The 26,502-nt window shown below is 44.4% G+C and overlaps 2 protein-coding genes across 3 annotated transcripts; one reads left to right on the plus strand and one right to left on the minus strand.

The window, feature by feature from the left end:
• Positions 1-350: 350 nt before the first annotated feature.
• LOC114600388 (veficolin-1-like) lies at positions 351-7,533 on the plus strand. Of its 2 annotated transcripts, XM_077932241.1 has the most exons (9): positions 351-879; positions 2,270-2,407; positions 2,627-2,689; positions 2,954-2,998; positions 3,375-3,508; positions 4,617-4,746; positions 6,199-6,333; positions 6,410-6,484; positions 6,584-7,533. In XM_077932241.1, the coding sequence occupies exons 1-9, from the start codon at positions 774-776 to the stop codon at positions 6,832-6,834; spliced, it is 1,077 nt and encodes a 358-aa protein (XP_077788367.1). In that variant the 5' UTR covers positions 351-773; the 3' UTR covers positions 6,835-7,533. The 2 variants fall into 2 exon arrangements, with proteins under 2 accessions (XP_077788367.1, XP_028592263.2); XM_028736430.2 differs by lacking the exon at positions 6,410-6,484 and having other exon boundaries at positions 354-879.
• An 8,081-nt stretch (positions 7,534-15,614) lies between these two features.
• Positions 15,615-26,368, minus strand: PSMD13 (proteasome 26S subunit, non-ATPase 13). Its single transcript, XM_028736545.2, has 13 exons — positions 26,155-26,368; positions 25,588-25,666; positions 22,266-22,300; positions 22,076-22,131; positions 21,022-21,065; positions 20,520-20,606; positions 18,938-19,109; positions 18,545-18,624; positions 18,334-18,459; positions 17,655-17,717; positions 17,321-17,401; positions 16,907-17,023; positions 15,615-16,426 (listed from the first exon to the last, which is right to left on the minus strand). The coding sequence occupies exons 1-13, from the start codon at positions 26,247-26,249 to the stop codon at positions 16,331-16,333; spliced, it is 1,131 nt and encodes a 376-aa protein (XP_028592378.1). The 5' UTR covers positions 26,250-26,368; the 3' UTR covers positions 15,615-16,330.
• Positions 26,369-26,502: the final 134 nt, after the last annotated feature.

Consider the following 26,502-nt stretch of genomic DNA (forward strand, 5'->3'; position numbering starts at 1 on the left):
TAAAGAGAGCGGGGCTCTTGGGGGCTTTTCCGGGAGGTGGGGGAAGGGACTGGGGGGCTATCCCAGAAGCTAGAACAGCAAGAGGGAGCGCTGCACAGCGATCTTTCTCGCTGTTCTGGCTTCTGGGATAGCTGTGCGAAGCCTCAGGGCAGCAGGATGAAGGCTCCCCCTGCCCTGAAGAGGCTTCGCGTGGCTAAGCCAGAAGCTAGAACAGCGAGAGGGAGCGCTGCGCAGTGATCCCTCTTGCTGTTCTGGCTTCTGGGATAGCTGCGCAGTCTGCATTCGCTCCATAAGATGCACACACATTTCCCCTTACTTTTTAGGAGGGAAAAAGTGCGTCTTATAGAGCAAAAAATATGGCAAATAAAGAGATGGACAGAAGGAGGAGACACTTCTATGAATGCACTATAGTAAGGAAACCAAGATCAAGCCTCATGCCAAACAAGATAGCGATGGGATTATGGCTCCAAAGAACACATTATTCAGCACAAATAAACATTTCCTGATCAGGGCAGAGTAGGGGGTGGGCATTGTGCAATCGAGGGATTTCCAGCCATTGCTCTAGAAATGTACAATCTTAAATATCACGAACTATGCTCTTGTGAAAGCAAGTATTGCACAATAGTGGGGTTCGGCAAAGCCCTTTCCCAAGGCAAGAATTTCCTCATTCCTGTTTACATGACTGTTTGGGATTGCCATATATATAAGCCCCTCCACCGCCACTTACCTCTGTTTCACCCAGAGGAGCGGCCAAGAGAGTTCTGCAAGGAAAGATGACAGCCTTGACTGGTTTCCGCCTGGCTCTGACACTCTTGGTGGTTGTGTCTGTGGAGGAGAGAGGAAGCTTTGGACAGGAGGCAGAAACCAGCTGCTGTGAACGTGAGTGCAAAGTGGGATGAGGTGGGAGGTGATCTTTGTTTCTGGACAAGTATAAAAGGCAGTGGGACAGCCGGTGCCTTTTATTCATCCAATCTATTAAATATTTTAATCTGGGCTGCAGATTGTTTTTATGTTGCCATGATGTAAGGACATTTTTTTGCTTGTTTAATTACTATTTTATATTGCATTATTTATTTTTTTATTGTAAGCTGTCCAGGAAATGTTAATTGTACACCTATAGAAATTCAAATAGTTGGGCAGAAGGGTTATAATGAGTAAAGCTGGGCCTAAGTTTGTTCTTCTGTGCAATTATTATGGGCAAAGGAGCCAAATTTTTGCATCTCATCAGACCACTGTGTGGCACATGTCAAGGCCAGCACTGTTTCCTCAGTTAATTGTCTGGGTATGTGAAAGTATAACTCAGGGGCTTACATTTTAGTCACAGGGATGTGATAATGTTTAATCTGGAAGCAGTGGAGGGGATGGGAGAGTGAGGCTCTTGAGGAGGACTTTGAAGGCTGGAGAGAGAAGTGATTTGGCAAATTGAGTTGTGATCTCTGAAACAAAGGGCGTTCCTCAAAAAGAAGCAGCATCTAGTCACTCTATGTGTCTCTGTCTTCTGGCTGCAACTAGCATTTTCTTCAACTTCCTGTCACTGTTCCCTTTAAATGTTCAGATTTGTCAAGATATTCCCAATCAGGCCACAACTAATTTCATGAATGAGACCAGAGTGGAAGGGGCAGGTGCCTAATTGGTCTTGAATTCCATAAAAACCTAGCTTCAGGTCTTTCAGAAAACTCTTCAAGATAAGATAGCCTTTCCTTTTAAACTGTAGTTAAATGGTTGATTTCATACTTGATAGCTTTAAGATATTTACCCGAGATATTTTAAGTATACCTTTGAAAAGGTAAACAAGTGGGGCTGTGCTTGAATCTGCAAAGACATCCACATATCCATTAGAAAGCCAGGGATTGCAAGCTTCCAGTCAATCATACTTTAAGTGGAAGACCCAGGTTTATCAATGTCCTTTCTGCAATACTCAACAGGGATTCTTAAATTGGCCCACATTTAAATTAAGATATATGGAGATATATATAAAGGAGAAAGGTTTCCATGGTTGCTTTAACAACCCTAACCGCATCCAACAGCTCAGGAAAGTAATTTTCCTTTCTCAAAAATCCTCACAACAGCTGATCTGTATGGTTGGTAAAGATGAGAAGATGGCACCTCAGGATATGAACCTGCCTTCCCCTCATGTAAATGCAGTCCTATCTGCTGCACCACATACGACGCTTGGCACTCCAGTCCTTTCTTGGTTTAATATGCCCATGCCAGGGAACATGTCTTGTCTCACACAGGTTTATACACTGTCACACGTTTCCTGTTTCAGAGCTGAAGGGCCTATCACATTGTGGACCAGGCGGGATCTTTTTCCAGGGCCAGCCAGGGATCCCAGGAATACCAGGTGTGCCCGGAACAAGCGGGTCACTTGGGCCTAAGGGTGACCCAGGCCCTCAGGGTCCTCCAGGTAAGAAGATCCCAATCTTTCCTTCAGAGTTGGAGACAGACAGATCTGGAGATCATTTGCTCTAATTCAGCCTCATCACTGTGGAGAAGAGGCTCACTGCTATGCTCTGCAATTGCAAACACCATGTCTAGGAGAGGGGCTGTTAGGGGCAGGAAAGACTGTTTCTAGAGATGTTTTGATTGTTTCCAAAGGCTTCATCTCTCACCTTTTCCCTCTCAGGTGAGAAAGGTGTTGCTGGGATGCCTGGGAAAGCTGGACCCAAGGGAGACAAAGGAGACAAAGGTAATATTGCATCTATAACTCCACTGTGAGGGGAGGGGTGTGGCAATGCAAGAGCTTGGATTATTCACAGGTGAAAGCTGATCCAGGTGAGCACTGCACTGTGCATTGTGCTTGAGCAGAAACAGACCCTCTTTGCCTCTGCTACTCCACTGGAGGAAAAGGAAAATAAACTTAAATAAAAGCATGGAATCTGGAACTGCTTTCACTCTCACCTTTCTTTTTAGCTTGTTCACCTCACCAGACGTTGTTTTTCTCTTCCTGCAGGAGAAGACTGCAGTTTGGACACTTCTGCTGGTTGTAAGCCGCAAGGTATGTCTTATCATCATCATCATCATCATCATCATCATCATCATCATCCTCTTGCTAGTACAGCTGTGTTTGTTTGGTTCAACTCACAGTCCTTTCCAATCTAATGCAAGATGGCTGCGAACACAGATCATGAGGATAATATAGGGAAGGGTGAACTTATCCCATGAGAAATTATAATTCGCTGGTTAATAAAAAATAATAATCCCATGGTGGAAGCTCAAATTAAACTTCTCTGTATTCCCAGAATCTGGTTGATTTCTGTGCAAAACCAAACATGAGAAAGACAGTAGAGGGCCATGTTGCTCTCATCACACATACTTCCAGAACGGAAAATAGGTGAATTGTTTTGCATTTTCCTCCCTGATATTTCTCCTAGACGCTGGAGCCAAAGACTGCAAAGAACTTCTGGAACGTGGAGAGACCCTGAGTGGCTGGTACACCATCTATCCTGCCACAGGGAAAGCAATGGTGGTCTTCTGTGACATGGAGACGGACGGAGGAGGCTGGCTGGTGAGCTTTACCCCATGGAGAAGGAAGAGCCATCTGTTTATGGCTTATTAAAAGGGTGTCAGGCAATATGATGCACACTTTTCAAGAAGTGGAATCCCCTGCCAGAAATGGGCAGTTGGGCAACTCCTTCCTCCAGAGACATCTCCTTCACTGAGCAAAAGAGACTTGGCCCAGGTTGCTAAGCAAAGCAAAGGCAGCCCCACATGCTTTCTGCTCATGCATGCTCATAAACAGTAGACTAGAGAGAGGAAGCAGCAGGAGGAGCTGCCTTTCCTTTTTTTGCTGGCTTCTGCAGAGCTCAGAGGAGGTGTTGTCCAAGAGCGTTCTGTAGGGGAACGGAGGAGAGTTTGCTATTTATGGCTTGTCCACACTTCCACAATCCTTTGCTTAAAAAACATGGGTCTGAAAGGTTTTCCGCTTGTCCTGTACTTTCTGAAAGGACATGTGGTGCAAGCTGAATGCAAAACTATTCATCTGAATCAGCAGAGGAGGGAACATGTGCAAGTCTATCCCTTACTATGTTATAGTGCTTTGTAGAGGAGGTATGGTGTGGAAACCCTGCTGATGCCCTTGCGAGAATTTATTTTCATTTTTTAATGAGGTTATTGTCCTCATTCCCTAATTTATCACCCTGTTGAGATATGTTAGACTGAGGAAGGGTCAGTAGGGATACCTCTTTATATTGTGAGGCCTGTTCCAAAACCAATCAGTCTGCCTTAAAGAGCCCACCCAGCCAGGTGCGCCAACTCTATGGGGCTGAGGTGTCTTCAGCCCCCTTAATATTTGCTAGGATGGGGATGGGCCCCTCCATGTTGAAGGAGGCAGAGCGCAGAGCCTAGCATGGCACGGCTTAAGTGTCAGCCTCCTCCTGAGCACACGTGAGGAGGAGCCACTGGCCACTGAAGCTGCCCCATGCCGGGCTCTGCTTGGTCTCCTCCCGGCAATATGTGACATTGCGCACATCGCGTGTCACGTGCGTGACTTCATGTGCACATGACACATAGTGGGCCCCCTCCATCTTAGCCTCTGCACCTAGCACTTGTAGGGAATAGGAAACGGGCTTGTCTTTCAGCCGGGACACTGACATATCACCTCCCTTTGCCCCCAGGTCTTCCAGAGGCGACAGGATGGGTCGGAGGATTTCTACCGTAACTGGGAGTCCTACAAGAAAGGGTTTGGGAGCCACGCATCAGAGTTCTGGTTGGGCAATGATAAAATCCATCTTCTTACAAGCTCTGGTAAACCAACGTTTCCTCTTCTGCCTGATGCTGGAGCATCACTGGAAAGCTTGGGGATTTTAATGAATAATGGAGAAAGGTGTGGAATCAGTTATTGAAAGCTCCACCAGAGTCGGACCTGTGAAGTTTTTACGTTGGGATAAATAGCTGCAGGGTCCTGTCTAGAGCATATCATTGGAAGAGTGCTCCTGGTGTGTACGCTGTGGAATCCCACAGGGCACTATTTTATTCCCAATGCTATTCAACATCTATATTGAGTTAATCGCTGGGAGTTTTGGAGCAAGGTGTCATACACTGATGATACCCAGCTTCATTACATCCAAGTCAGGACAGACTGTGCAATCCCTGGACATGTGACTGGATGAGGGTCAGTAAATTGAGCTTGAATCCTGCAAAGGCTGAGGTCTTGCAGGTGAGTGGTTCCTGTGTCTAGGCGGTAGGTCAACTGCCTGTTCTGAAGGAGCAGATATTCAGCTTGAGGGGTACTCCTCCATCCATCTTTGATCTAGATGGTGAAGTGATTTGTGTGGCCTTCTACCAGCTGTGACCATTCCTAGAATGGGATAGCCTCGCTATGGTGGCCCATGCATTGGTAACCTCAAGACTTGACTACTGCAGCATGTTTTATGTGGGGCTCCCCTTGTATCTAGTGTAGAATGCAGTGGCCAGACTGTTCACAAGAGCAGGTTACTGGCAGCATGTTACTCCTTTCGAAAGAGAAACGCTCTGGTTGCCAGTTTCCTACAGGGCAGGTTGAAGTTTCTTGTCTTGATTCCCAATGCCCTACTTGTTACTTTTTTCTGAACCCTGTCAACAGTTTGTCTTCTGTGAAAGGGTGTTGGGAATTGTTTCGTTGCAGTAGTGCATGATCACTTCTATGCCTGAAGCTGGCTCCCCATGCTTGTGAAATTTCCATTCTTGGGACAGCCACATCTGTTGAGTAGCTAAGTAATTGTAATGCATTGCTTAAGTGTCCTTACAAAACCAGAACTATGGCTCTGCCTTCCACCCCGCCAGCTGCCACAGCCTGGAGCAAAAACTGCTGGTCTTCATTGTAGCTGTAAACGTGTTAAAGGCTTTCTCATGTCAACAATGACACAACCCCTCTCACACGCTAAGTAGAATAATAGAAGCATAACCACCCGACCCCATCCCACTCGCCACTCCTCTTCCCCCCTTTCTTCTTCTTCTTCTTCTTCTTCCTCTTCTTCTTCCTCTTCTTCTTCTTCTTCTTCTTCTTCTTCTTCTTCTTCTTCTTCTTCTTCTTCTTCATGCTTGGGTGATGGATACAGGATACATTTATTATGCTGTTCTTGTGATATACAAATGACATGAGAAAACTTGGTATACTTATTTGTATAACATTATTCTTGTTCATAAAACACAATTTAAAAAACACAAAAAACAAACCAATGCTTACTCTCAGATCTCTTCCATTCTCTTGGGGGTTAGGATTACAACAATTGCGAATTGACGTGAAGGACTTCAATGACACTAGAACTTATGCTACATATACCAGCTTCAAAGTCTTGAGTGAGAGGGACAACTACACACTGGAAGTGGGCTCCTATTTAGATGGCAACATGGGTGAGTTATACAGAGAATTCCCTTTGAGGCATCTGCTTCAAGGTGACCTAAAAACACAAATATTGCATTTTTGAAGGTCCAGGAATTGAATCTAGGAGGACCTTCCGCCTGCAGAGCATCTCCTCTGGCAGTTACATATGTGACCTAGCAGGTCTGTGCTAGCAGTGCATCTGCCTTTTTTCACTGCCTTAGCACACACAGTTAATGTGAAAGAGGTGAATTTGATGTTTTCCCTTCTCTTCTCTTTCAGGAGATTCTTTCTCAGGACACAGGGGCATGGCCTTCTCCACCCGAGACAAGGACAACGATACCAACGAAAAAGGCAGCTGCGCTGTGGCTTACAAGGGGGGCTGGTGGTACAGTGTCTGCCACTCTTCCAACCTGAATGGCCTGTACCTCAAAGGCGAACATTCTTCTTATGCTAACGGCATCAACTGGTCTTCTGGGCGGGGGCATCATTATTCTTACAAATATGCAGACATGAAATTTAGACCTCAATAGGTGAAGTGTCCACCTGTTCAGGAACTTGCTTCTGCATTCCATGCCTGGCAGGGCAATCTCTGAATGTGGAATCATCTGCTTTTAAAATACAACACACACAGAGGCCCTCCTTGGAGCACAGGGCACTGCAGTGGCCTGAACAGGAAGAGGCCAGTCTGATGAAGCACCTGGTTGTCACTTGCATAAGGCTGCCTTTCATTCCCCTTGTATGAATGGTAGAAAGGATCCCACAGTGAACATTTCGAATGGACAAATTGTGGCTGGCTGCTTGCTTTGAAACACCCACAACGTCCCCACATAAAGCAACAGCCTTATGTTGAACTGCAGCACTGGTGGGTGTTGAACACCACACAAGAAGTTTACATGCCGGTTCAAATGCTTTTTAAAAATGATGTGAAATGTTCTCATTATTTTTATAAATTCCTAGTCTGTGGCATGAGGATGAACAGAGTTCCCATGTTTTGTTTCGTTATTGTCGCTTGGGTGTTTTATCAATGCACACTGGTAAAGCAACACATCACAAAATGATGCATTTTCATATGTACAGTCATATCAATAATGGTTTTATACAGAGTTTTGTCGGTGCACATTGATAAATGGAGTGGGGTTGGGGAGATACGAAGGAACCAAAAGTTGTAGCAAACAGCACATTTGCAAATAAAAACTGGAACAATGCAGAGTTCCTAATTGATCAGTTAATACTGCCTTGTGCCTTTTACTTACAATTTGCAGCCAGGTTTCTTTCCGCCCTGTAGCTCTACAATCAGTCTGACATTGGACTGGAGATTATAATCATGAGGGCCTTTCTAGAATATTCATTTATACATTTTTAAAAGCACATTTGTGTTGCTAAATACCTACCAACCTCCTGTCTCCTCTTGAGGCTTAATGTTTATTGCAGTATTTCTCAGGATTCCAGTTAGAATATTTTGCTATTGGGAAAATACATACACAACATATTTCATTCTTTTATGGGCCACACGCATCAGATGGACATCAAAGCTAGAAAATGACATAAAGGAGTTATTGCATTCAGATAACTGTTCCTTGTGCTTCTTTTTCTGGGGGCATGCATACCCCTAAACATTTTGTGAATCTAAGTTTGGAATCATTGAGGGGCAGTATTTCAATATGAGTAGGAAAATGAGAGTACCCCTAAACATTTTTTAAGAAAAAAAGCACTGGCTGTTCCTATAAACAAACAGCTATGCTGACAGGAGATATTGCGGAATCCATTCATTTGCAATTGCCACTCCCTGAGTAATCCACTTTATCGTTCTAGCAGGGCTGATAGGAGTTTTAGACCAAAACAGTGGGTGAGAGCCTTGCAATATATTTTATGCTCTTCTTGGCAGTTTTCACCTGTACACGGAGAACGGGAAAGAGGGAGAGAGATGTAGAGAGTTAAACAGTATCCCCTATTTAGGCCTCTTTGGACTTTGGCTTCGCACGCTTTCTTTCTTTATGTTTATACAACTCCTGCTCCTGGACACGCTGGTTCAAAGAGACAGAGAACAACTGGGAAAGCATTCTGATATGAAACAGGGAGAAGCACTGCAGCAAAGCAAAAGGGCGCATCTTTACCCTTAGATTACACCTCAAGCATTTTCCAAATTCTAAACATGGAGGGCAAGGGATTTTTGGGGCATTTACTAGAGTAAGACCCTCACTTTGTGCAATGGGGGGCAGGGCTGGCAGCATACCAGGATCACGTTATTGTAACACGTGCATCACCCAAACAATGACCTGCTTCTGGGGGTGAAAGCGAGCTGGTCTTGTGGGGATGTGCAGGCTGAGCTGTCTGAGGCCAAAGGCCGGATCACTTTAAGTACACTGTTAGGACCTGACACGTCTTTTAACAAAGGAAAAGTTTGAATCGGGACCGCAGTGCAAGAAGCTTTTCCAGCCAAAAATCGGCTCTGCTCCAAACCTGTTTGCCACATTACTCCCATAATTGGTGGTACATTTTCTTTAAACTTCCTTCTAGAATTCGGTCAAGCAAGTCACACTTTTAAAGATAAATCTATTTTGATTTTTGCACTGGGTTCTTCAAAAACATTTCACACAGTTTAGCAGAAACTGTTTAGAGAGATTCCGTTAGAAGCCCTGATATTTCCTGCTATCGAGGCACCTTTGTGCAGTTGCTTGCTATCCCAGGGAAGCAGCTGAGCAACTCAGCAGCCAATCGGAGCCAAGAAAGCGGTGCTAAATTAGTCTGGCAGGAACGGAGCCACTTGTTTTCCTCTCCGACCTCTTGGAAACCTTCAGCTGCCTTTGGACGAGCGAGGGTGCACTTGTTGTGACACCGACAGCTGCAACTTCCCAGCTCGAGAGCCCGAGCCCATAGACACTCCCTACCAAAGGGCAGAAAGCGCCATTTCAGCAACAGCTTTGGGGAGCTCAAAAGCGAAAGGAAAATGCTGCGTTTCCATAAGACGTTCAGATTCCTGAATGCAACAATGAGGAATCAGATTGTTCCTCGAGCAAATATCACGGAGAAGCCACCTAAGGAGATCATAACGCCAATAGTAAGTATCCTTTTTTGGTGTCTCTGGACCACCAGGAAATTAGGGTAGGGCAGCAGATACATTGTATTGTTGTGTGCTTAGATGTCACGTTCAGATTTCAGAAGGTGAGAATGGTTAAGGTGTCCCCTGAATTGGCAACTACACACTTTATCCAGCCACAAACCTGCAGCCTTGATTTTGGTTTCTGAAAGGAATGTCTGTAATGGGGGGCAGCCTAGGGGAATTCCCTTTTTTCCTCCTCCCTTGTCTTTTCCCCCAGTGAATAAATTCCCCACAATTTGCACTGTGATATCAGGCACAAAAATGGCACAGGATTTAAGGCTCCTGAGCTGAATGCCACACATTCACACTTGCCTGCTTCTTCGTTAAAAGTGGCAGCGGGTTCTAACCAAGTGTTTAAGTAACGCTTTGAACAGACTGCGTCATTTGGCCCTCAAACAGCTGGCCTAATAGTTTCTCGACTGCCTTGAGTGCTGCTGGGACTCTAAAGCAGCTCCTCCCCACCCTTCTGAAACATAGGCCATTACACCTTCCCCGCTATATACTGTCTCAAATTCTGTTCCCCAAAGTTGCAGCACAACAGTACGATTTTATTGGTGCAATCGGGTTGCGCCTATTCCTTGTAACATGATTGTGGCACATTTGCTTCATATAACGTGCAGGAACAGCTCAAAATGGCTCTTGGTCCCACAGGCCACATTTGAATGTTACTGTCAACTCTTTTAACTATAGTATGGACATGTATCAAAGTAGGGCTTTCCCACAAGCCAACCTTCATTTCAAGTCTTCCTAAGTGATGGCTCTCCTACTGCAGGTGTGGTGGGTCCACGTTCCATGCAGCCAGGGCTGACTCTAGAGTTTGCAGCCTTAGGCGAAGGACAAATCAGATGTCTAGAAGCTATCAGGATGGCAGTTATGATCTTTCTCCAACACTGGCACTGGGATATCGCGGTAGGCTAGATTAGGAGCCATGTGGCACACACAGCTCTTGTCCTCTTAACCCCTTGGCATCACACCCCCTCGATCCCCAGCACCTGCCCACTGGGAGGGGAGCACGACCTGCAGTAGGCAGAACAACATCATAATACTCATATTTCTTGCAGCAAAGTACAGATTGCATACATATAGCTTTAAACTGTCTCTACATACATCTGAAAACTTTTGAGACGTGAGTACACGTGTGCCGAAAGGTGTGTGTACCGTATTTTATATTACTCTCCACATGTTGTTTGCTTTGTGGATTTGAAGGTATTCCAAATCACTTTTAGGGGAAAGAAGCTAAGCTTTTGTTTAACACATTTAATCAATGCAAAAAACCCTAATAGCAAAAAACAAAACAAAACAAAACAAAAAACACCAGTGCTTTGAGACACATGTAGAACTCCCCCCCCCCCAGCAAATTAATAATAATGGGCAAAGTGTTATTTATAGAGACCATCTCCTCCCACCCTCAACTCTTGCACATCCAGCCTCATTTTAAAAAATCACACAATTCATTTCCTCATTCTTCCCAGCTTAAAAGAGCGTTAAGAACTTTGGCAATATGCCTGCACAGAGCCATTGTTCTCCAGATCTGATACACGTACCAGGAAATAGAAATTTCACAGCTCTATACCTTTTATGGCACAATAAAGTGAGAAGCAGCTTTTAGAGGCCTTTAACCTATAAGAAAATCAAATATTTATTTGAATATACATAGGCAGTATCTGCAGCCTTTATTGATCAGTGTAGAATTTTTGCAACCACAAATAAACTCTACCAGTTTTTATGGCCTCAGGTCATGTCCCCCTTTCTTCATGTTGCTTTAATTATTCAGAGTTTTTCATTTTTGTGGCATGCACATTGACTTTCTTGCTGAAAAACTAAGTTTTTGGCACCAAATTAACAGCCCCGGTCATGTCAGTAACAATTTATGATTAAAAGAGTGGTTTCTGAAGGAAGGGCAATTTTTCCTTCATTCTTTCATCAGATGAATCTCAGCTGAATTAAATTGCGAGTAAACACAGTTATTGAAAATCATGTCCACCCTCTATAGGAACCAAATATGCTTTACATATTTTTTAGTACACACAAGAGTTAGTATGCACAGCCAGTCCCACAGGCACAACAGAATATAACTAGTTCAGATGATTTCTAACGGGGCTCAGGCAGGCCTGTGCTACTGCTCTCAGGACAAAGTCACTTGAAAGTCAGGCTACAGCCAGTATGCCATTGCAAAAAGATTATCTCCTTGCTCAGAAGTAATCTAAAGGCATTCAGCAATACTTATCTGGGCTGACTACAGCCTTTGCTTATAGCTAGCAATAGTGAGGGCCCAATTAACACTTTATATTGAATGAGGAAAATTATGTACATTGCATCATAGGAAAAATTAAACGACACAAATTAACAGGCACAGCAAGACATTTGGTAAGAGTAGGTTGTACAGTACAGGGTTCAATCTCAACCAAACCATGGGGTGTGTGTGTGTGTACACATACATACATAAACATAAACCCACTCCCTTGTGGGACTTCTTTGGGAGAAGAAAAGGCTAAGCAGTAAACCCTACATCAATCCAGAGCGGAATCCTTAAGACGGTTGGATGGTGCCTTGATGCCTCCTTCCAGCAACTCCTGCAGCCAAGCTGGTGCCAAACGTATAGCTCTGCTTTCCTTTGGACCACATCAGTAAGGCCAAGAGGGAGGTCTTGTGGTCTGGGCAACCCAGGACCTCCATACACACTGCCCAGGCTTGTGCCTTGGGGAGGTCACTTCGGTGTTGCTAACACAGCAAAAGCAACACAGGAGGCAGCAGTTATGAGTTACTGGTCTCCACAGCTACAGCAGGCGCTGTGATTCTCCAGTGGTGTGACTTCACACACACACACCCTAAACACACCCATACTGCAGGTGTTCCTCAAAACTGAGGCAAACTTTACAAGACTGTCTTAAGATGAAGAATTCTTGTTCTCAACCCCATCCATCTCTATTACCCATTAGCCCGTCTCTCCTCCCCGCCTCTTATTAAAGTGGGAACAGCATCAAAGCTGTGTGAGTGGAGAGCAGAGGATTTTGTTTTCCTGCCCCATTGTGCTTGTGAACAGACTAGAGAGAACTATGAGATGTAGTTCTTCAAAAGCTCCTGCTTCTGAATGAAAAGGAGTAGTGCTTCTGGGAGCTAGTAAAGGGAGACCAACACTGGAAATCTAAATATAAGCAATCATATGAATTGTGTTACTTTTTATTAGATGTTATCTTTTGTTCCATTTTGAAATTGTAACCTGCCCTGGGACCTTGGGGTGAGGGATGGGTAATAACTAAAATAAAAACCCAAGCCCTCTGATTGACTTAGTTTTCCCAAGTTTTCCTTTTTTGGTAGGAAACCTAGAAAAGAAGTCCAGTCCAAAGAGTTCCTCATCTCTAGAGCACACATGTATGCAGTATTTATACCCTGCTAAGACTCCCAAGGACGTGGGTGGCGCTGTGGGTTAAACCACAGAGCCTAGGACTTGCTGATCGAAAGGTCGGCGGTTCGAATCCCCGCAGCGGGGTGAGCTCCCCTCATTCGGTCCCAGCTCCTGCCCACCTAGCAGTTCGAAAGCACCCCTAAGTGCAAGTAGATAAATAGGGACTGCCTTCTAGCGGGAAGGTAAACGGCGTTTCCATGTGCGGCGCTGGTGCTGGCTCGCCAGATGCAGCTTCGTCATGCTGGCCACGTGACCCAGAAGTGTCTTCGGACAGGGGTACCTTTACCTTTAAGACTCCCAAGACATTTTCAAAACTACACAATCAGGTGTATAGCAATCTCTTTTAGGCCCTGGCAGTTATTAATGCAATTCAGTTTTCAAGCTCTTTCACAGAAGAGGCTATAGGAGCTGAAGTGGGCTCAGCATGCCTGACTGTTAAAAAAGATACCAACAAACAGAAGGCGGCCTTTCAATTATCTGCAGATTATTTTGGGCCCTGGCAGTCAGACTAGTCAGGCAAATGAGGATTCTTTCAAAAGCACAACGAACATCCTATAAGTACTTCACTGCATTGTACAAAAATAAAGACAAATCACACAGCACATACTTGCTTTCTTCCCTGCATGAACTATAAATGGTGATTAGCCCAGGAGAACCCAGAATGTTCTACAACATTCATAATCCTGCAGACGACATTCACCTCTGTTTCTTTGTACAGGAACAAGCTATTGGACTGACTGTGATGTTTATAACCTTCTTGGTCCCATCCGGTTGGATATTGAGCCATATGGAGGATTACAAGAACGCGCACCGTGAATGAAGCACAGGCAGAAGTTCTCCACTATGAACGTGGTCACAAAGCAGATGCCAAAGGAACTTGCATCCTCCCATATGCAAAGCTGTCTCTTGCTGTTTTTATAATTAAAAAATTTCTTTTAAAAAACCAGTGAAACTTGTTTGTTCAGGAAAAAATGCCCCTTATTCCTCTTCCCTATAGCAACATGAAATAATAAAACATGCCAGGGAAAGAAGAGAATAAGTATTCAGTTAGCATAGCGCAGTGGCTTGGAAGATCAAGCTGTAAATCTGAAATTCCCCAGTTAAAATCTCGTTTCCGCCACAAACTTGGAGATGGTACAACAGAAAAAGGAGAATGTGGTTAACAGCCTTCTCAATTAAGCAGTGCCTTCTCATGTCTCTCAGGCCCCAATCCTATACACACAGTACATAGTGGGACTCGCTTCTAAGTAAATGTGTTCCACAGATACTTTTCAACCCACTTTAATGTGAAAGCAAGAAACAAGCGATACTGTTAGCCTTTTTCTAGGATGTGCCATTCCAGACTGCAGGAGGGGACTAACTTAATGAAATGCCCCTCCAGAAAAGCAAACAAATGCTGCATATAGATAACTAGCATGTCAGGGTGATGGCTTGACTAGAACTCTTTCAAATTTGAAGCTGCTACTGCAGGTTGGATCAATATAACTGAGAAACCGATTTACCATCTCTTAAGAACAAGGTATGCTGTTATTAACAATGGCCTCTACATACTTTTGTTACAGACAGATGCATTATCCCCCTCACAAGGACTAAAGACTGGAATACATAGTACACAGTTAAAATGGACCACTTTGAAATTCAGCTGAATTAGTGGAAATTATATGTTGTAAATGCAGTTGTACAAAAGCACGCAACTATCTGTATCAAAATAATCAGTTAGCCAACCCCACACCTATAAAAGGTTGAGTGATGTGGCTTCATGTCGCACTTTTTGCTATGTTATCAGTTATAAACCAGTGTAACTGAGCAAGGCTGTGATGCGATCAGAAAGCTGTTTATACACAACTGGCAGCAGCTAGTTCTCATACTTTGTTTCTTTAGCAGATGACCAAAGAACTATTAGAAATGTTAGCTGCTGATTTTTTGACATGAGATAGGCCTGTGATTAATAGTTTTTTACAAGACATTTTACACTTCTCTGACCAGCCCTGGGAACTTGTGAACAGTAGATAATCTAATCATAATTATCAATTCACCATCACCACAGTTCTCATTAATTTAGAGAAAAATATCTGGTCCCATGATCTCCCTAGAATCATAGAATTATAGAGTTGGAATGGATCATCTAGTCCAGCCTCCTGCAATTCAGGAATCTTTGGCCAATGTGGGGCTCAAACCCATGACCTTGAGATTAAGAGTCTCATGCTCTACTGTAGACTGAGCTGTTGGCCGACTTCCCCCACCATTTCTCTATATTCAATTTTTAAAGAAAATCTGGACATTTCCCCCCCCCCCAAGGGAATCTGACCAGAACTAAAACAAGGGCAGATTTAGTTTACTAACAACATGTCCAAGGTGAAAGTCACAGTGAAAAGGATGCTTTTCAAGATAACCTTTAACATTGGTGAGCACCCTATTGTGGATGAATGCCAACTGGGCACCATAAAAGCCCTACCAGAGAAGCCTTTGTCATTAGATGCCCATTTCACCTTCAAACATGAAGCTGAAAAATTGTCACGGAAACCTAAAAGCTTTTTAAAATAGAGATTTCGTATGTATTCAAAAATTGGAGAACAGAGCCCCTTTCAAGATCAAGTCCAAAGTCACCCATTACTGCTCTAAGACCGAGAGCAATACTAACATCGAAATCATGCCTTCCATAGACATGTGATTAGTAGTATTATTTTTTTAAACCCACTGATCTCTGAAGGGCACAAGTAAGCTGCTAACTCTGGTTTTGGCTTCTTATAATAGGACTGCTGCTCAATTCAAGACTCAGTGTAAAGCATACCAACAGAACTGCGCAAGAGGGAAGGCAGAGAAGTTTATTCCAGCAGTTATTTGACTGCATCACACTTCAGGATAAAACGTTCATAAAAGACAAGAGCAAACCCAAGGAGAGTATAAAAACAAATCCATTAAATTTATGATTTTATTCTTGGAAAACTCATTGATGGGGTTTGAGCAGTTTCCTCTACTGCAAAACAGAGGGAGACTAGGGGAAAGAGGCATTTGTTCTCATTTATGCTGCCTTTGGACTGGCAGGGAGAAAGGTCATGCTCTCCCCCCACGTCCGTCTGAAATGCCCAATGACTGAAGATGGCCCTTCCTTCTTACACCCTAAATGCACAATGGAAGTCCTGCTGCCATCCCACTGCGGAGCTAGTGACCTCCACCCTTTAGCCCATAAGCCCCAAACATCCTCCATTGCGGCAGCCTCACACCAAGACCGATTAATCCACCATGAAGGAGTCCTTGTTGCCTTTGGTGGCAGCAGGATGGGAGCTCCCAAGGAGAATGCTAATCAAATGGCTTAGCACGTAGGAGGGAATTCCCGACTCCAAGCACCAAAGGGTTACACAGCAAAGGCCACTTAGTCCTCTGTACAAGCATCAGAAAAGTAGTTCTTTCCCTCCTCCCCTAGCCCCCCTGTTAATAGAATTCAGTACAGAGTCAGTGGTCAGGGCACTGCCAGTTTCAGCAACAGTACAAGACATTCCCTCAGCCAGTGCAAAGTCCTCTATGTCAGGATATCGTGGGCTTGGTGCTCCACCAACATCTCCATGCTCTTCACATCTGTGCACCAGAACTCCAGGCGGTCTTTCATCCCCTTTATCTAGGAAATAAACCCACAAGCACTTTAGGAACTTGGACTCAACGGATACACAATGAATACATAAAGACAAAATAAGGGCCATGAAAGATAAAAATTTTAACCATTCTGCATCAGAATGTCTCCTGCAACAGACTACATTAAAATCCTGTTTTAGAGAAAAGATAAACTGCAATCTCCGAGTGGTGTGTCTTATTGGTCTGTCTTAATGACAAGATGTTTTGATAGGGAGATTCAAAGGTGCCAGAAACAAAGTAAGCATTGTGAAGAAAACTGAATTAAGTCAATTATTCAATGTGTCATAAATTCAACATGTGACCGTATAAAGCTGTTTCTGCACTGAAGTAAAGGAAAACATATAAGTGCAGTGTGATTAATCAAAGAAACCACACCCTTTCTCCTCAGAAAGCTATTTTTTACAAAGATTCCATGCCATGCTTTAAAAGGAGAGTGTTGCACTGAGATTTCAGCAACAGTGATTACCTGTTGTAAATCCAGCACCCGTGGTTGGACCCATGTCATGTGAACTCTCTTATCCACTTCATCAATACTGCCTTTCACCAAACCCACTGACAGGGCTTTCATCACTAGCAGCTCCACCTGCAGGAAAAGAAAACCAAGAGTCCCTTACTGGCTTTTGAGAAACATATCCACTTGTTTCCACAAAAATCACTGCAACTTACCAGTCTGAGTACTTGCTACAACTCAAAAAGAGGGATTTAACAAACAGAGAAAGGGAAAATGTCCAAGATCATGGCTGCTGTAAATGCCTGTCTGGAAATTTAATTGCATTGATTTTAACAGGGATTATCTGAAATGAAAATGTCTTTGAAAATGGAATGACACAGGGTCCCAGAACATTTGGTTCCCTCATAAAGAACTGCAAATGCAACTCACCTCATTTACAGTGACTTTGGCACTTTTAGCAATCTCTTCAAAAGTGAGTTGCCTGTGGTTAGCTGGTCGGGTGAAGGTCATCTGCAGTCAAGTAAAACTAAAGTTAAAACTAACCTGGGCTTACGTGAAAAAAGAAGTTCCCAACATAGTGATCAGAAAGCCTGATTTCCCCAGCTTTGTTTGCCTCTGTGCAAGACATTATTTGAAAGGTGGACTAGATCTTCAATAGCAATATACTGTATCTTACATTTCAATACAAATAAAAACTTCTGCCCCAAGTGGAAACCACTACAGGGAAGGACCAGATTATATAATTTAGAATTGCTAGACTTACCTCCATGAGGCACAGCAGCTGGATCTTCTGTAGAAGAAGAGCTTCATTTGCAGCCAAGTCTGGCTGTAAGACATGACAGATGAGAACTTTAGTTACTGTGTTTTCTTTTATTTAACAAGATGCATGCAACACACAGAAAGCACTCATCATTTCATGTGTCTTGTGTCATGAAACCACAGCCTTAGACCTATCATTGTAAACTGTTCAACAGAAGTGTTTAATTTCTAAATGCAACCGTTAAGAAGAAGAAGAAGAGTTTGGATTTGATATCCCGCTTTATCACTACCCAAAGGAGTCTCAAAGCGGCCAACATTCTCCTGATTAAACCAGACAAGACTGATTAAACCAACATCTCCTCTATGGGAGTGAGAAAATGAATGCTACTACACAGTTCAAGACATCTGGCAATGCATCTGTTTCAGAGCATTGATTTTAAATTGAAGTGGGATGCTTTGGAGTTATTTAGACCTTCTCTGAAGCAGATCCTTCCTGAACTGGCCCGTGTCCCAAGGCTTAAGTACTCTAAAACAGTTAATGGGGGAACTCTGTCCTGTTGCCCCAAGGTTTTTTTTTAAGACTCTGAATCTATACCAGCTGTTTTCAGAAGTGCGTATGCTTTACTTTCCACTAGCAAGTCAAAGAGGAAGTACTTATTTAATCAGTCAAACCAACCACCTACCTGCTGCCCCCATGCTGACTTCAAAGCCTGGAATTTTTCCACATTGCCACTATTGAAGGCATAAAGCGTGTCAATCAACCATTGCCTGTCAGTGTTCCTCAAAGACTCCAGCACTGGGTGCATAAGCTGAGGATGGAAATAAAGTAGGACATTGAGATATAGTAGCTAACTTCTGGTTCCTGAACATTTTCACCAATTAAGTTCTACTTACCAGTTCCCCAAAGTTATAGACTCCTTCCCCAAGGAGTCCTGCTAACCCTAAAGTAAAGGCTCTCTCCTGCTGGTCTGCCACTGAAAAGAAGAATTATCTGGGTCAAGCAACAGTCTGAGAGACCACACCCCATTTTAGTACACACACACACACACACACACACACACAACATATATTCTCCTACGTTCAATAAAAATGTGAGCATTCTATACACAAAGGTACAATAAATTATTTGTCTTAGGCCTATTTTCCTGAAACTCCAGGTTCCAACAACAATAATCTTGAGGATAATTTTTATTTCCCTCTCTGCACAGTAAATTAAATCCATTTGATACAGGTCTCCACAGCACAAACAAATGCATTTTGTTCAATATGGGAAGAAAAGAGCATTACCTGGGAGATCTTTGACATCTATACAGCCCAGGAACCTTAATGCATCCTTATAATAAGAGGCATGATTCCCAATTGTCTGGTAATACTTGCTGGAGAGATCATAGAAACGGCTGTGAACAGATGTCACACCAGGAAGATTATTCAGCATCTCTTCAACATCCTCAATGGTCTCCTAAAGGGAAAAAAGGTGATACCAATCCTTAAAATCCACATGTATTTTATATACATACACACAAAAGCATGTTACAATACTTTGCCTAACAACTATAAGCAATATTTGAAGAGAGAAAAACACACAACTCCAAAGAATGGCGTGATCACATTAACGTAAGGATCAGAACATATTTGTTATTTTATTTCTGCTGGTAGTAGGACTTGACCTGCTGAAGTCTCAACTCTGCTGAAGAAACAAATCCACAACTGTATATCCTTGTCTGCTTGAACACTATAGCTCCTAATTGTGGTTTATAAAAAAATTAAACAACCTCCATTATATAAATTTAATAACCTTGTTAATTGCCAAAACAAGTTTCTAAACAGATGTTTACAGGTTCGAAAACCCCCATCCTTTGCTTGTGGCAAACTGATAAATAGCTTTCATTTGTACAAAGTATGAATACATTGCAAGATGTTTATTTGAGACTTTTGTCAACAGTTTGCAATGGGCCATGGATTATGTTACTGGATTATACCAGTAAAAGAAATCAAATCAAAAGTGATCTCTGGCCATCAGAATGGAAATAATAATGCCACTTGTCAAAGGCACAAATACTGTTACTGCATACTCAGCATCTTATTTGAAAAAACCTCAATACAGTATTTTCTCAGAAATAACAACAACACTTTTGATTATTTAAATTGCACTGTACAGTGGTACCTGAGTTACAAACGTCTCGGGTTACAAATGGTTCAGGTTACAAACTCCGCTAACTTGGAAGAGTTACCTTGAGTTGAGAACTTTGCCCCAGGATGAGAATGGAAATCGTGTGCCGATGGTGCAGCGACCCCATTAGCTAAAGCACACCTCTAGTTAAGAAGAGTTTCAGGTTAAGAATGAATTAAGTTTGTAACTAGAGGTACCAGTGTATTGCATTTCCGGTAACACAAAGTGGAACACAAGAAGCAGATAGAATTTAGTCTTCTCCACACATCCAGTACTGGGGAGAAGTAGGTCCACAATATTGCCTGATGTCCAGTACAATGGCAAAGATTTCTGACTCTCAATTGTTTAACAATGGCAACAAAATGCCTCTCCCCCTGCAACAATGAAGAATGTTTGGGGAATGGATTTTTGCATGAAAAGAGAGCAAACTCAGCTCAGTTCTGGTACCCAAAACAAATCATGCTGATCAGCACCTGCTCAAACACAAAATGTCCTTCAATTCTAAGTTTATGTCTTTTGCACCTGACTACAGCTAATGGCTTTTCAGAGTACCTATAAGGGCCTGAAGTCTGCCCTCTCCTATGTTAGAAGATAGCTACTAAAAGCTAAGGGCTGCACAAAAATGCAAGAGCCGTCCAATAAAGCAAATTCAAAAAAGGTTTTGTTATTATGAACAAGAAAATATGTATTTTGTCTCACCTTTGTGACTTGTAGATCACCAATGTTTAATTTCAGAGCTCCAATGGCAGTTTTACATAGAATCACGGCTTCATCACTGCTTTTCACCTGCAGCCACAATACAAAATGAACGTAATAAAACAGCTATTGTTTCAAATAGCAATGAAACTAGTGTCTGCCAAAGAGAGCGTAAGTAGTTAGCAGTTTTTCCAAATCTGACTGTATAACTATCCTTGATCATTTTCTTACTGGCAATGAAGCATAGCTTGTTGGCCAGTTCAGTAGATGTGTTATTAATTTATATTGTGCCTTTTAGGACAAAAGATAGCATACAGAAATTGTAACATAAAGCCTATAATTGCTTATTTTAAATCAACAGTTTTAAGTCTACACCCCTTGAAAACGAGTGATAAAAACATCAGTAGGCTACAGCAATGAATAAAAACTAGTAACTGCATTGAAAACAATTCCATGCAAGTGGATCAAAGTACTATATAAAGTATCTGTCATATATCATACTTACTTTTTCTCGGGTCTTTTCCAGAAAAGTAAGAGCTACATTAGGATCTAAGGAGGTACAAGCAAGCAATTACATTAAGATTCACATAACCTCTTATTGGATCCTATCACAAAGGTTTTAGAATTGAGGACCTGCCTGAATGATATTGTCCTTGGGGAGAGGAGTAGAGGGCTTCAAGGCATGCTTCCTCCCTTCGTTCCGAGAAACAATGAATGACAAAAATTTTGCTCAGACTTCTGGTTTCAAGGATCTCCTGATTTAATGTCCCAAAGTCAGAGGAGAGCTTGTGTTCAAAGTAACATGAGATCTCCTGTTTGATCATTCCATTTCTCTCTACACTGAGGGGGAGTTACTGTGCAAGCCAAAAGCCAGCTCCCAGATACTTCCTTGGATCAGTCCCAAGGAGAAACCAGCACCAAAAGAGGCCTTCAGACTGTCAAACTCCTAGGATTAGATTCTCAAATTCTCCATTAATACATCTCTGCTGACCTTATAGCAAAGTTAAGGAGTATTAATGGCTAGTGTCCACAAAGACTGAAATGTAAATAATTCCCTTTCTCCAAGACTTAGTTCAATCCCTTGTTACTTTCCTAAAGGTCTTATTGTTGGCCTCAGATTCCCCCCCCCCCCGAACCAGTTCATAATGAAAGATAAAAAGGTAAAGGTACCCCTGCCCATACGGGCCAGTCTTGCCAGACTCTAGGGTTGTGCGCCCATCTCACTCAAGAGGCCGGGGGCCAGCGCTGTCCGGAGACACTTCCGGGTCACGTGGCCAGCGTGACAAAGCTGCATCTGGCGAGCCAGAGCCGCACACGGAAACGCCGTTTACCTTCCCGCTAGTAAGCGGTCCCTATTTATCTACTTGCACTTTGACGTGCTTTCGAACTGCTAGGTTGGCAGGCGCTGGGACCAAACAACGGGAGCGCACCCCGCCGCGGGGATTCGAACCGCCGACCTTTCGATCGGCAAGCCCTAGGTACTGAGGCTTTTACCCACAGCGCCACCCGCGTCCCTCTGCATAATGAAAGATAGCTATGATAAAATGAAGATGTTTTACCTGTCATCTGCCGCACTACATGAAGAATTATTTCTACAAGGGACAAAGGGTTCACCCTGAAATAAAGAGATGGTAACATGAACAACTGAAGTTTTAATAGCAATTAAGTTTAATAATGAACTTTAGAATTAAAATATTGATCTTAAAATGTAAGGTATTTCCTAAATTTTAAGTATTTTAAAATCTTTACCTGTGTTCAAACTCACTGATAAAGTTCTCATAAAGCTGTAAATCAAAGAAAGAGGTAGTAAGTTTAGCAGTACAAGTGTGTTTTGGTTAACAAGTCAAGTTGATCATTAGTATATCTAGGACACTATCTTACAGTTTGATTAGCGTGTGTGGAATTCCTTACAATAAATTATTAAGCACCTGGTCAGCAGTAGGCCATAACACCTTTGTTACAGCTCATGCCTTGTCTGGAGTGAGAAACATCAAAACCCAGGTTTGGACAACATGCCAAGCCAAACCATGGGTAATACCAGTAGGCCCAGAGAAAGAGCAAGGCAGATGTGATCTCTCTCCAAGAGCTCATGCATTTACACTAAGCTATGGTTTAGCTTCGGTACGCTGGCTTGCTCATGTCCACAGAATGGAAGATGGCAGGATCCCTAAGGACCTGATCTACAGCGAGCTGGCTTCTGGCACCAGGCCAATTAGCAGAACAACTCTGTGCTACAAAGATGTCCGCAAATTATGTGACATGAAGGCTGGCAACACCAACCCTGCTCTTACCAGTAAAACATTTTGAACTGAAATCTATCTTTCTGTAACTGAAACCAGTCAGTCCTGCCCTCTAGGTATAACAAGTATGTGATCATTTCTATGTGAGAGCCTCTATTTCAGGGGTGTCAAACTCAAATTCAACGGGGGCTGCATCAGCAGTTTGGTCACCCTCAAAGGGCCGGTTGTATCTGTAGGACTATGTGTCCACTCTCTATTATCATAAATTATTGTCACTGCATTCAATTATTACTGTTTTTTGTAATAATGTAGACAGTCCAGAAGGATGTTATGGTTGATTGTATCAAAGGCCGCTGAGAGATCCAGCAGAACTAGGAAACAAAGTTGTTACAAAGAATGAGCCCTAATGAGACGATTGCTGCAATTCTATGTGCATTTACTTGAAACTCCTGTCGAAGAAAGTGAGGCTGGCTTCTGAGTAAACATACACGGCATGGGGCTGTAAATAAAATGTGTGTGGGGGGGGGGAGGGAGGGAGGGAGAGAGAGAGAGAGAGAGAGAGAGAGCGCTCTGACAGGAAAGCATCAACATGCCTTGTGCACTCTCATTTTCCTTGGCTAATTCCCCTGCCCCCCCCCATCTCGGGGTGCCATTGCATAGCGCAAAAGGCGAAAGAGCGCGAGCGCGCTGCCTGCAACTGGATCTCCGGCTTCTTCCTTTCCTTCCCCGAGGCGGGAGGGAGAGATCAAGGCGGAGCTGCTGGCAGGGCGGAGAGCGAGCCGCCCAATTGTGTGACCGAGTGATGGAAGGGCTGCAAGGAGCCGTGTCCGATCTCCTCCCAGGAATGTGCCAGCGGGACTGACATGTGCCGGAAGGCGGGGAGAACCGCCCAGCACCGCTGCGCGGAGTCCAACTTGTGGAGCTGAGATAGAGAGCCGGGCGCCAGATCGCCTTCCTCGCTTGGCTTGCCGCAAAATTGCAAGAGTAGGAGGAGGAAGGCGGCGGTGGGGGGCGGGGAGCGGAGGGGGTGCCAGGGAACACAGCCCCCTCCCATCACGGCCATCATCATCGCCGCCCCCACTTTACATTTATTTTAAGGGTGTTTGGAGTGTGCGCGCGCGCCTCTCTCTCTTTCCCACTCACCCCCCCCACCCCATATTCCCAAAGAACAACTTGATCATGGGCATCGTCGGTCCTGGAAAGGCTGGCTGTGCAAAGATGGAGAGGGAGGCGAAATGAAGAGGAAGGGAAGCCCCGGGCTGGTGAAATCCAGCGCGGAGGAGAAGAGGACGCCTCCCGCAGGGTGAGTTTGCACGCCGGGATCCAGCATCCCCGGAGAAGGCTGAAATAAAAAAGTTTCTCTGAGGAGAAAGACTCCCCCTCCGCGGCACGGAGAGACCTGACCTTCCGCTTGCTCTTTTTGAGCAGTGAGCAGGAGAGAGAAGCCAGCTGCCCGCCTCGCTTCGGCCCCCAACGACAAAGGCGCAAGTTGAGAGACGCGGGGACATTTGAAGCAGCAGCCACGTCCTTAAGAGCGACGGGGGGAGGCGAGTAGGGAGCCGCACCATGTAAACTTTCTTGTGTAAAAAACAACAACCGAGAATAAAAGGTGAAGGCTGGCGGCCGGCAGTGGCTACACGGGCCACATGACGAGGTCTGGCGGGCCGGATTCGGCCCGTGGGCCTTGTGTTTGACACCCGTGCTCTATTTCAACAGTGCTATCATGTGGTGGACTCTGCCTCCTTGGAGGTTTGTAAGCAGAGGTTGGATGACCATCTGTCACGGATGCGTTAGCTGAGATTTTTGCATTGCAAGGGGTTGGGCTACATGACTTTTGGGTCCCTTCCAACTACTATATCCCCTCTCAATCTTCTTTTCCAGACCAAACATATCCAGTTCCTTCAATCTTTCTTGTTTTTCATACAACTGTCTGTCATGTTGTCCTCCTTTAAAACAACCCTTCATTCATTTAGTATTTTCTATAATACAGGGTTGGCTGGATCCAGAACTGGTACATCCTTCTCCTGCCATTTTGACAGGTGGGTGGGGTACCCACCTGTCAATCACCCAATGTAATATGACACCAGGTGATTCAAACTTCAAACCATCGGAGTAGGCACAGACTTATATTTGCCGCTGGTACTGTGGTCCCACAGTACTGCCTGTTTTTTTTATACGCTTGGGCTTATTTCTGATTTTAGCACTATAGTGCTTAGCACTAAGATAGGAGAAAGGAGATCCCTTATTTCCAGTCTTGACAAACAGCACTTAGACTGGAGATAACAGATTATCCACGTCTGATGTCATATGGTGTCAGATGACTGACAGGTGGGTGTTGTTTGTGCCAAAAATGGCCTGGTGGTCAAAATTCAGAGGACTGGTAGGCATAACTAGGCCTGGGAACAGAGGTTCCCCACCAATGATTTAATCTGGCAGTTTATCATTGCAATGTCATCTCATACCATTTTGCATCATCTATTTAGAGTACCAGCATTATACAGTATTTACAAAATGCACCCTTTGACTCCTGGAAAGAATAAAAATGTGATCCCAAATGCCAAAAAAGTGATACAGAAGTCAACAGAATTTACAAAGCAAAAAAATTAGGACATAAGCTACAAAGCCCTGGAACTGATGTGTTCAGTGGAGTTCCCCTAAATGCCTCATCATTGGCAACGTTTGTATTCACAAGAAGCCAGGGGTAAACATTTACACTACTCTTAATTTTAATTTTTCTTATTTATGGCAATTCCAAGAATCTTGTAAATTAGAATACAAACAATGCAACCCATCACCATCTCAATGACTAAGGTTAAGACTTGGGAGATTACCTTGATGAGTCCATCTCCTTGGGCAAAGCAGGGGTCTTGCACAAAGTCCAGAACCTGAAGGGTCAGCTGGTGCCAGAGTCTGTAAAACACACACACATGACAATGGAAATGGCAAAGGACAGGCTGTCAATTTTACATAATGAGGGAGAGCAAGGGAAGAGTACAGCAGCCAGGAGACCACAGCAAACCCTCAACGGTGTATTTACCCAAATCAAACACGAGTTATATGAATAGAAGCCCTTGCACGACACACACACACACGTTTTGGCAACCAGGCCAGCGCAGAGCCTCAATGGAGACGGCCGAGTGCTTCACACTTCCGACCCTGTTGTGCTTATGCCACCTTGGCCCAAGGCAAGCGACGCGTGCAATCCACCATTTTCCTAAGGCAAGCAGCCTGCCCACACATCTCGGGAGTGAGGCCCGATGCATCAGCTTCCTGAACGGGGGGGGGGGGGTTGGCCTTCAAGAGCAGGAGACCCCCCCCCAGAGTCGCCCCAGGGAAAACGGCAGAGCGCCCCTTCCCCACCTCCCGCAGGCTCCCCCCGCCGCCCCCCCCCGCCTCACTTCTTGTTGTAGAGCTCCTCCAGACGGTGCCACACGGCGGCCTGGCCGGGCCCCGAGCTTTGGCTCTGCTGCAGGAAACCCGGCACGTCCTTCATGGCGAGGCCGGGACCGGGGAAGCAGCGGGAGACAGAGAGAGCACTTCACCGTCAGGAGCAGGAGCAGGAGGCCGGGCCACCCTGCCGCCGGAAATGCACACTCACTTCCGGCACCTTCGGCGCGGAGCACGCCGGGTACCGTATTGGCCTCGCTTTGCGCAGCATTGCTTCTCGATCTCGCCCCACGCGCTGGGGGGGGGGAGGGGCGAGAGTTCCGGGGGAGGGCGGGCAGGCCCGCTGGTTGCCATGGCAA

The sequence above is a fragment of the Podarcis muralis genome, chromosome 1 (assembly GCF_964188315.1).
Source record: "Podarcis muralis chromosome 1, rPodMur119.hap1.1, whole genome shotgun sequence".
Taxonomy (NCBI): Eukaryota; Metazoa; Chordata; class Lepidosauria; order Squamata; family Lacertidae; genus Podarcis; species Podarcis muralis.